The sequence below is a fragment of the Dendrobium catenatum genome, unplaced genomic scaffold (assembly GCF_001605985.2).
Source record: "Dendrobium catenatum unplaced genomic scaffold, ASM160598v2 fragScaff_scaffold_853, whole genome shotgun sequence".
Taxonomy (NCBI): Eukaryota; Viridiplantae; Streptophyta; class Magnoliopsida; order Asparagales; family Orchidaceae; genus Dendrobium; species Dendrobium catenatum.
Genome location: NW_021319315.1, coordinates 8,052,193 through 8,064,244, shown reverse-complemented (window position 1 = coordinate 8,064,244; position 12,052 = coordinate 8,052,193). Strand labels below are relative to the sequence as shown.

Here is a 12,052-nt window from a genome sequence, read left to right as displayed (position 1 = left end):
AACTCGTGATTAGATCGTGTATATTACTACCCATCGGTGTGTGTTGGCGACAACCTCTATCCTCAATAGTTAGTCGTATGCACGATCCAATCTGTCTCTTCTAATTGACCCGTTTGTGTGATGCTCTTTCGGAGGTCCATAGGAGAGTGCAAAAAGACGACGGTTTTCTGCCGCACTGGGTAGTGGTGAAAGAGAGTTTTGTAAAGGCTTCTTCGCCTTGCTGTGGGTGCAAAATGAGAGTCACTAATGGTATTAGTGCAATACTCAGAGGGTGCTTCCGGGGAGTGAATGTAGGTCGTGTTTGACCGAACCACTATAAGACTTGTGTTTTTTATTTTTTTTCGTTGCTTTTGTTTTTACTGTTTTAACCTGTGTTTGAAAAATATTTTCTACAAAATTCACTAAAGTATTTTCGGTATAAAATCTAAAAGAGATAAAATTTTTTAATTATTAATTCACCCCCCTCTTGGTTAGCAACTAGGACATATATAAGCTTAGATTTAATAACCTGATTCATTTTAAACAAGTTTCAACAATATGAACTCAATGGAAAAGGTCCCAAGCTAAGAGGAGGTCACTTGGTTGGAAATGGGTGTTTAAACCCTTACGGGTCACTTTGGTCAACCATGGTTGACTTGGTTAACCAAGTCCAACCAAAGTGTGAGTTTAGATTCAATGTATTCCCAAGGACATTTAGGATCCATTGGGATAGGTTTTGGAGATTGATGAGGGAAGGCCATGTTGATTTTTGGGAAAAAGATCAAAATTCCCCTTAAAGGGCATTTTTGTCATTTTGACCCCTAGTTAACCATGGGTCAAATAGGGTCTAGGAAAGTGCAGGTTATTGGTCAAAAAGTTATAATGATGTTATGGACATAATCAAGGAGCTTGGGGAAGGTCCCAGGGCCAGTTTCCACAAGGTGCAAACCTAGTGGCATAGGGTGTAAATAATTGAGGGTTTTATAGCCTTTAGGGATCAATATGGTTTCTAGAGTTAGAAACCTCCAAATGAGCTCAAATTTGGATTGTTGGCACTAGAGTCATATCATATCAATATGAAATTGATAGACCTTGAATTAGATTCCAATTAACTTGGTTTCAAGGTAACAGAAAAATCACCCATAAATAGTTTTAAGACCTATGTCCTTAACCCAAATATTTGGTTTGGAATACTGGATTTGGATTGGATTTAGGAGTTGAATGGATGGACTTGGATCATCCACATCAATGAAATTCAATTGGATGATTGAAGTTTACTGGATATGATTTGAAAGCTAATTGAAAGTTAGTTGAAAGTTCGAGGGCAGGACTGAAGATTGGATTGAAGGGTAGAACTGAAATTGATTAGACTTGGATTTGGTTTTGACTGGGACCTATATGGTTGAGAAGTGGACACCTCCCAATCATGAGGTCATCAGAAAGAAACCTATATAGGTCCTAGTGACCTCATACAGAAATGAGGCAACATACGGATTTATACCTTTTACTGATTTATACAAGCTCTTTATTATTTGGATAGTACCACTATGATGTTTAGTTTAAGAATGATTATTTACAGCCTTATCATTTTGACATATTTACTATATTGGTTTATAAATTTTATTATTACATTATATGTTTTACAATTTATGCACATATTCATGATCATACTGACTACTATTATGAATTTAATGATTTTATGCATACTGGTCCTTTCTTATGCTTTGAGTTAAATAGTAGGATTTTAGTGATCGGCTGGGCTTTTTAAGAAGCTTAATATATGTGTTTTAATGATTTTATGTAAGAAAATAGGTTAAAAATTATGAAACTAATTAGATTCTTCATATTTTTTTCTATCATCTTACCTTTTAGTTATCATTTTATGGTCATTAGTGAGTAAATAATATGATATGAACCCAGAAGAGCCCATATTAAGCACTTATGGCATAGTTAAAAACTTTAGAACATTGATTAGATGATCAAATGATCTCTAAATTTGGAGTGCTTATAGTCAAATTAAACTTCCCGACCGCCGTGATTGATCCATCACCATTCAACTTTCACCATTTGATCACATAATTGACCAAACACCATTAGAATATCGAACGCTCTCATCCCCTACTAACTCTACAACATTTTTTTTTCAGTCTGTCGTACTCTCATAATCTCCTCTTATCCAGTTCAAGTGGTTAGCAAAAATCTTTGTGATCAACACTCATATAAAGAAATTATTTTAGTTGGGCATAGCCCCTTAATTTTTCCTCTTTGCAAATTTTCACGTAAAAACTTTGTCCTTTGTGCTCTTTTCATTTATTTATTTGTAAGTGGGATACAAGTGTAAACTTATGATGCACAACTCTCTCAATTTACCGCCGCAAATTTCTAGCATAAGTAAAAACAGGTGCCAATATATTCTTTAAAATTCATTATTATTACGTGCTAGAAAATATGCATCAATAGAGTTAATATTTTACGTCTTAGCTTTGGACAAAAATTGAACACGCATAGATAAAAAGTGATTTAAGACAAAAAAAAAAAGGAAAAATTTTTTAGACCTAAACCAGTTGAAAAATCCACTATATATCATAAGATACAAGAATTGTTCATTCATTATAGCTGAATAAGAAGATGACTATTTGATAGCAAAATATATAATATCTCTTTTGTAGGGATTACAAAAATATGCCATCCACAAACGAACAATTGAAACCACAATAAGATTATGATGATAGCAAAAAATTGTAGATGGCGGCGGTGATTACGAGCGGTGGTCATCCTCACTGGAATGAGCCAGTGGTGGTCACCGGTGTCAGCATTAGCTAGAAGTTTTTAATTTAAAGTTTGATATATCAATTATTTATTATTTTTCAAAACAAAATTTAAAAAAGATTAAATAACAACCCTATAAACTACTTCCCTAAACAACCATTCCGCCCATTTCCTTTTTCAAAATCTATTACGCTGATATTTGAATTGAAAACTGCTTTTAACCTTGCAACAGGATCGAATTACCCGATATTTGAATTGATCGTAGCCGAGGCCTCGGTTATCTTTGCTCAGGCATCTGAAATATTTATTTTTGAACGCAGCCATAGGTCTTGGGTCCTTGCTGAAGAGGACAAGCGCCGGGGTATGGAGGATATTGGAGGACCGTCTTCAATGACTGCCCCGCAGGGTGATCCTCTCGCTTACTACTATGTTCAGCGGTATGTTCAGCGGTAGTGCCATTGAGGTTTTAACTAGTAAGTGTAGCTTCTGTCATGTTTAGTTTCAGTTGGTATTTTTTATGCTATTGCTGCGAAGTTATTGCTCGTAAGTCAATTAGTTCTTGTTTATTGTTTGTTATTGTTTAATGATAGATTCAGGGTGTATTTGGGATGACTTTTTCATTTCTTTTTAAAATAAATTTTTAGTTAAAAAAATAACACTATTTTACGAAGCTTTAAGAAAGCTGTGCCAAACAAACCCTAAGAGTGTGTTTGGATGACTGTAGTTGTGGGTAAAGCTGTTTGTGAAAATATTATGCATAAAGTTATTTTTTGGATGTTGTTGAATATAAATTATTATAATTTATTTGAATAGTATAATTATCGAGCTGTTGTGCTGCACTTGTTTGTGAACAAATTGTTGTGTTACTTTTATATATCTTGAGATGAAAAAAGAAATTATTAATGTTAAAATTATGAAGGTATATATAATAAAAACCAATAATTCTAAATTTAAATTTTATTCACTTTAACAAAGTATTTTATGACTTCTAAATATCAAAGCACTCTTACTTTTTTTTGATAATGTAAAATCATGCTTTAAAATTATTTGAAAAAAAAAAGTTATAATATTTGATATTACTTAAAAAACCTATTTTTGTAATAATAATAATATAATTCTGATACATTTTTAAGATTTAATTAAAATAAAAAAAATTTAATTTTGAAATATGAAATAAACTATTTAATGTTGTATTAATTAAAATTTCAATGTAAAGAAATAAAAAATATATATTTGGAAGCAATACTAAATTGTTACATAATGGAATGGTCAAGTTTACTGCAAATAATATCTAATATTGAGCTAAAACAATATTGCATATATTATAAAATTATTACAATGAATTAAAAAATACAATATCAACTTTAAATCACTTAGAATTGATAGTAGAATTTTTTAGCTTCGAGCTTACAGTCCTCAATATTTAATATGTATGTCTAAGAAGTTATACTAAATAAGTAAAGAGTTTTAGATTATGTAGTATTTTTCTAGTAAAAATAAACCAATATCAATATCAAGTAGCTTTCAGTAAATAGAGTTGTCACTCTTGCCCTTTGTCATAGTATTTAACTCCTTATTACTTTGATAGCATCACAAACTAATGTATTTAAAGAAAAACCCCATTAATTAACCATTCTGTATATGTATCAACCAATCTCTAATCAACCTTAGTAAATAACCATCCCTTGCTTATTTTCACACACATTATTGTAAATGTAATAACAACTAACTACTACTTGTTCACATGCATATGTATTCGCAATGCTTGCATTAACTGTTTAATCATAAATAAATGCTAAAATCTCTATTTTTGTATAAATCATATACAACGCAATAATTATCACTACCAAAAAACGCGCGCTTTCGCAGCGGTTTCGCGCAGCGGTTTTAAAAACCGCTGCAAATAATGTAGTGGCGGTTATAACCGCCAGGAAAAGTAAAAATTTATGCTGCGAAAACCCTATTTTTTGGTAGTGTATAATTATAACCGGTGAAAATATAAACTATTTAATTAAAATTACCATAATAATTAGTACTATAACATACAAAAAGTTAAACGGTAGTAATTTAATAAACTTAAAATTATACAATTATAATTAATTTGGGAGATATAAAATGGAGAAAGTAAAATCTTTGAAAATATGAGTAGGTTAGAAGACACCTACAAGGATCTAATTTTTTTTTTTTTTTTTTGTAAAAGCTACAAATTGGATCTAGAGCTAAAAGCATATTTCCTCTCTCCTCTCTCCTACTTCCATTCTCCTCTCTATTTCTTTGTATTCCCAATTCCTTTCCCAACAAGTAGGTGAAGTGAGGGGGAGAGTTGAGTGAATGGTAAGATATTTAATATTATAAAAACTCATTTTAGTGTATGGCGTTGCAGTGCTCATTTAACTTAGCGCCGCAGTGCTGCATGTAATAAGCACAATGTGCTGGGCTGAATGAATTTCAAAATTCTAGAGAGCTTAACACTGGGGCATTGTGCTACCTAATGTCATAATTGTGATACCTAATGTCACAATGCTCAAGGTCAAAAATTTTAGAATTATCATAATTTCATTTTTTTAAAATAGTTTTAAGATTTTTAAGTTGTTACAATTTATTCATCTTAGAAAAATATCATCCCCAACATCTTCACTAAAGATTTAGCCAAAAAAATTAATATAAAATAAATTTATTTAAAAATAAATCCATACAATAAAATTCAAAATGGATCAAAACCAAATCAAAATCTCATCAGAAATTTCAAATCAAACCAAAAATTAATTTTATCATATAGTCTTGTAATTCATTTTATAACATGTCATTCAATATACAATAACGTGCTATGTCAATCAATCATTCAAAATAGAATTTCTTATGAACCAAACTCTCTGGTTGTAGTCTATCTTCCTGGTACTATAAGTTGTACACACATGCATCACTAGATTAGGTGTTGTCGATTTGGATACAGTCTAGACTCCCTTTAACTGTCACAACAACTCTACCATCAACCCGGCCTGTTCATCAATCTCTTATTATATGCTCTCAATCTTATAATACTCTATCCTTCATTCTGCCTAAAGTGTCATATTCCATAATCAATTATTCCTGTAGGTTCTCTCTGTGGATAATCTAAAACCTTGTGCCCTTGCTATCCACTTTGAAAACAACATCTCATTAGAAGGTAGCACTTACCTGAATGTATCTTTCCATAATGGATACAATCATTAAGGCTGCTAGTAGGTCCTATCGACCCCTTCTTCGAATCACCAAATCTACACCTCTTATCAATGATATTTTTCCTATTGCTGCTTGATTCGCTTCTGGTCCTCCTCGCGCTCACATCATACATTTATGCATGTACTGTCAAATCAAGCTCTATCAGTTTATCCCATTTCACTAACTAAAAACTCTTGAATCCATAAGGTACTAACAGATGTCTCAACTCCATATTCAATCCTTGTAGAAATATGTAATATTTTTATTCAACTGTGGTATCAAATGTGGAGTATACCTATTTAGTGCAATAAGCTCAACTTCATACTACATCACTATCGTGCATCCCTATTCCAGTCTTATGAAAGCTTCTTGCATCTATTGTCAAGCTGAGGGAGGTACATACCACATTCTAAACACTACAGTAAACTCTACTCAACTTATATTTTCATTAGTGTTTCCTTGGAAATTCTCCCATTAGTTACTTACTTGTCATCTCTCTGCTTCACCTTTAAATAAATAAAAAAATAGTTAAAGGTACATTCCAGTTCTCTGGACACTGCATTCTATCAAAGATTTCTCTATTCTCAATAGCCAATCTTATGCAACCTGGGTTTCAGTATCTCCTTTGAACATTGTGGGTTTAAATTTAAGAAATGTCTATAAATACTTATCACTCGCTTCTTCTTTGCTCCTAGTTGGCTTGTTCTGTGTATCTCCCATGACCTATGTTATAACACTATCTAGTTTCACAACACTGTATAACGGTATGGGAGTTGTATTGTGTTGTTCATTTGATACATTTTGTCTCTAGTAGGTCCATTTAAGTTGTTCATTTACACAATTATGTTTGAATAATTTAGACATATTATCAATTATATATATAAAATAATGCACCGTAATCTACCCAATCTCACTAAATTTACAGACAAATCCTATAGCTCGTGGTAATTCAACTCTTCTAACGTTAATACTCTGATACCAAATTATGATGCCCCAAAATTTAAATTATAAAAAATTATATATTTTATCTTTTAATAAAAATAATCATAGAGCTGGAGCAGAAATCAAGCTCTGTAAACAAGTCCTGTAGCAGTTGAGTTTGTTTTATGTGGTTGTATGATTGTGTTTAATTTCCATTACATATTTTTCATTATGTTTTTTATTATCAAGCTATCGTTTGACTTGCATATACCTACTTATATATCATATTCTAGACAATAATATGCAAGTGCGTCAACTGTTAAAGCATGCAAGAATCTAGACTACTATATGTCTACAACCAAGTGACTATTGTTAAGCTTCTTTATTCATTAAGGAGTATCTAATCCAACTTTATAAACCTTTTTGTTTTCTTTGTAATGAGAATTTAAAATAAAGTCGAAAGTTCATAAATCACTTTAATTTGTTAAGAAAATAATAAGAGAAGACGGTTCTCTAAAATTTCACTATCAATTCTGAGTGGTTTAAAATTGATATTGCATTTTTTTTATTCGTCTCGTGGCTTGCCCGATCTCTCTCTCTCTGTATATATATATATATATATACAAAATATCTCGACAATTATATTATCCAAATAAAATACAATGATTTATGTATAACAACTTCAAAAAGTTGCTTTTTATACAACAATTTCACAAGAACTTATTCTGTGCGGAGATAGGGCGCAAAACACCGTTCGAAGACCAACTAGATGTGCCACATCAGCAATACCGAGCGGCGGTACCGAGCACATGGATGATATGACACATTATGATTGATCTTTGGACGACGTTCAGCGTCTGCACAGAATAATTTCCTCAATTTCATAACTTGCAATCATCCCAAACACACCCTGAATCCATCATGAACCAGTAACAAACAACAAACAAGAGCTAATTGACTTACCAGCAACAACTTCACATCAATAGCATAAAAAGCACCAACTGAAACTAAACATGACAGAAGCTACAGTTACTAGATCAAACAACAGTGGCACTACTGCTGAATATAGTAGTAAGCGAGAGGATCACCCGCCGGGGCAGGGGCAGTCATTACAGATGGTCTTCCAATATCCTCGTTGCCCTCTTCCCTGGGCACTATATCAACCAAGAAATCAAACACATCCGTCCTAGTGATGGCCGCAGCAATATCGTTCTTTTGAAGAGTACGGCGCTTGTTCTCTTCAGCATGGGCCCAGGACCTATGGGTGAGATCAAGAATGAACATTTCACATGCCCGTGCAAAGACCACCGGAGCCTCGGCTGCGATCATCCTAACATCCTCATCAGCCTTCATAATCTTCTTGATCCGAGCAAGAGGGAGGCTTTGATTCTTGAAGTCACTAGTCTGCTCGATTTCTCGGTACTGATCTGCCCAGAACATCTGGAGATGCTGCTGCTGCTGCTGCTGTTGCTGCTGATGGTGGTAGAGTTGCGGATAAGCCTGATAGGGGACACTAGCACCAACGCCCATCGGCGCCTGAGAGCCGTGGCCCTGCTGATCCATATCGGGTAGTTCGGTCCTGTTACAGTGGTTAAAATCAGTTTTCAATTCATATATTCGGCATAAAGAATTTTGAAAAAGGAGATGGGCGGAGCGGTTGTTTCTGGGAGGGAAGTACTTTCTAGGGTTAGGGTTTCGGATATGAAAATCGAAAAAAAAAAAAAAAGAAAAAAAAAAACATGCGGGCAGAAATCTGAGAGATCAGAGAACCTTTGAAATGACGCGCGGATGAGAGGTTTTGCCCTTGCGAATTTTGCTCAGAATCGTCTCGAAGACGGAAAAAAAACAGAATCGGTATCGAAGAGGAGGATTGGGGGGAACGGGCAACTCAGCTGCAATGCAATTCCACGACCTAAATATTTGCCTACGGTTTGCCAAGAGGTCGATGGTATGGACCACCTAATATAGAACTACATGTTTTCTTCTTTAATTTATAAGTTGAAGCGTAATAAAAATGTGAAATTTTAAGAATAAGTTTAAGTAATAATTGTATTCAGAACTTAAGTATGATTTTTAAAAAATTTAAAAATAGGCAAAGTTATCTGTTTGAACAGCGACTTATCCCTAACTGTATTAGTCAAAACGAAAATGTGGCTTGCTGGCATGGCAGATGTTAGCCGTCTGCTAAACGGACAACTTTGTTTTGATAAAAGAAAAAATTTCTCATTCTTCCTCGCGTTTTCTTCCTCGCCCTTCATTTGCTATTCTAGTTTGCGACCATCACCGATCTGCCATTATGAGCCTGTTTAAGTGTTGAGGTAATATTTTTTTTAAATTTCTTTGCTAAATTAGGCTAGAGTGTTGATCTTAAGTAGTTATTTTGCTTAGAAATGTGTTAAGTATAAGAGAGAATTACTTATTTAAATATTTCTTTCCTTATTTGGTTTTCTTGTGGTTTTTGTAATGTAGTTAGGGAAGATGGTATACAAGTTAAATTTGGTGAGGACTGTATGTGTGTGTGTGTTTTTGTTCTAATGTCATGGATAGGATGTTGGAAGGTGGAGGAATGCTTGTTTTTCTAGTTGAAGGAAAACTTTAAATTTTTTTATTGGATGTTAGCGAAATGCGTGTTTTATTTTCTTCTATTACCTTGAATGTATGAGTATTTTTGCTTCAACTAATTTTGGATTGAAGTAATTATTTGAAAATGTTATACAAATTTATGTGTGTGTGTGTAATGATATAATTAATTTTGGATTTGAAGTAATTGTTTCATTATTAGTTAATTAATAGTTATATATTGGTATTTTAAAGTTATGTATAATATATATAGTGGTTAATATTTATAATGCATTAAGTGAACTATTTTTTAGATATGTAAATTTATTTTCATAGTTTCAGTATGTATTGTAATTATAATTTTTATATAACGACATTAAAATGATTGTGCAAATTAATGATATTTTGTACTAAGTATATGCAATTTGTTGATCTTTCATAGCGAAACGTACGAGATCATTTATGAGTAGACAAGGTGCAATGTTCATGCTAATATATGGATGTGAATTGCAAGTAGATGCGAATTTTGTGCCAACTTATTATGGGGGTAGGAATCGTCCCCTGCAAGTGCCAAGAAATATAAACTTAGAGCAGCTTAAGTTTAGGATTTTCATAGTCCTTAAGTATGATACTTCGAAGTATTATGTGAACTTAGTCTATCGAGTGCCCGTGGGCAATGAGTTTGTCGCTTCACATGCTAAGGATGATGAGGTTTGGGAAGTTCTATTATGCCAAGCTACTAATGAATTTCTCATTATGTGCGTTAATGTCGTAGAGATCAGTTTGTTGGGAGGTAATATTGAGCCTCCAAATTCACAAAAATATGAATGTTGCACCCAAGTTGAACGAGTTGGTGTGCTTGCTGGTCCTTCAAGGCTAGAAACAATATAAGAGCCTATTGACCAGTGAGTTTCCTATATCGCATATTATTAATTGTCCAATATAATATTTTTCTATTGATTAATAAATAAAGATGATTGTTTTGAATGTAGTGATATAGAGAACCAAAATATGCAGGAACCTCTAGGCCCTTCGACAAAAATGATCTCTTCTTATCATTACGGCTATGAGACTATGAGTAGTGAGTCTAGTGAGCAGTGTTCTAATAAGGATGTTGATGATCTTTTACCAGTTGTGAAAGATGGAGTTGTAGTTGGTAATAAAGATATTCAAAATGTCATCTAAGATTACTGCTCCAGGTCAATTGGCACTAAGGATGCAATGGTGGAAATTAATAATTATGCTAACGCCTGTAGGAAAATTTTATAAATGAAGTTTGGGATGCTCGATGAAAGGCTATTAAGGTCATTTTGGGGAGTTGAGAGGAGTTATACCATACTTTGAATTTGTTCATGGATGTCGTAGCCTCTGCAATGCCATAAATTGTATATAGAATTCAAAGTACACAAATGAATAGGTTTTAAAGACTTTTCTAGGCATTCGATCCTTCAATTACTAGGTGGGCCTACTTTTGGCATGTGCTTAGTCTAGATGGGACATTTCTGCTTGATAAATATCGAGGGACATTATTAAGTGTGATTGGCTTGGATGCTAACAATGGTTTATTTCCTCTTGCCTTCATTATTGTTGAGTCAGAATGTACAAAATCATTGATTTGATTCCCCATGCAACTACATGAGCTCCTCCCAGTTGTTATAAATAGGCAAAATATGTGTATAATATATGACATGAATGCTGGTTTAGTTTTAGAATGTAGAAAAAAATTTTCTGGTGTAGCTCATCGGCGTTGTTGAAGGTATATGCGTGAAAACTTTAAGAAAGCAATACGACATATGGGGTTAGGTGATGTTAAATTTCTGTGTTACAAAATGTATCTAGCTAGTAATACTGATGATATACGTATTTATAATAGATGCGTGGTAGATATAAAAAAATTAAGGTTGATATCCACCAGTGGCTGGTGGACCAAGATGTCACCCGATGGTCATTAACATACGATGGCGGATTTAGATATGGTGTAATGACAACAAATGCAGCAGAATCTTTAATGATGTATTAAAAAGAGCTCGAGGATTGCCAGTACAAGCCAAAGGGAATTCTTCCTTGATATAGAACGCGCTTTATAGCACCACTTTAACTATACTGAAGATACACATAAGCAGTGGGACATAAACATGGTGACAGAAATTTGTCATAACTTGCGCCGACAAATGCATATTGAGGAGCAAGGATACTTTGACGATATAGTTGAACATGATACAACAGTCTCCATGACCCAAGGTTCTCCTCAGACTTACAGCAAATTTGTTGGACCATCATCATATCATAATCATGGGCCCTTAGAGGATATCTTTTGTTACAAGATGTCATAAATACCTCACCCATATTTTGTACCTAGCACCTTTCAGACAGTTGACGTACCTCAGGATGACATTGCTATGGACGAACATCATGTGTTATATGAACGGCCTCTTCGACCACTGTATCATTACACTCCCGACAAAGATGGATTGCCCCAGCAGCCACATAGGCAACGCTAGTTCAGCTTGTGATTGTTCTACATATGATGTATTTTATTATGGATTATATATTTTATTATACTTTATTATGGGTCACTATCATGAATCATGTGTATCATTATGCTTTTGTTATGGAATGGAAA

General features: G+C 33.6%; 1 protein-coding gene across 1 annotated transcript; it reads right to left on the bottom strand.

Annotated features, from left to right (window-relative positions):
• Positions 1-7,767: 7,767 nt before the first annotated feature.
• LOC110101315 (nuclear transcription factor Y subunit C-2) lies at positions 7,768-8,827 on the bottom strand. Its single transcript, XM_020829171.2, has 2 exons — positions 8,641-8,827; positions 7,768-8,449 (listed from the first exon to the last, which is right to left on the bottom strand). Exon 2 carries the CDS (start codon positions 8,431-8,433, stop codon positions 7,924-7,926), a length of 510 nt encoding a protein of 169 aa, XP_020684830.1. The 5' UTR covers positions 8,434-8,449; positions 8,641-8,827; the 3' UTR covers positions 7,768-7,923.
• Positions 8,828-12,052: the final 3,225 nt, after the last annotated feature.

Coding starts and splice junctions, on each gene's coding strand:
- LOC110101315 (XM_020829171.2), bottom strand. CDS start 8,433: ATGGATCAGCAGGGCCACGGCTCTCAGGCGCCGATGGGCGTTGGTGCT.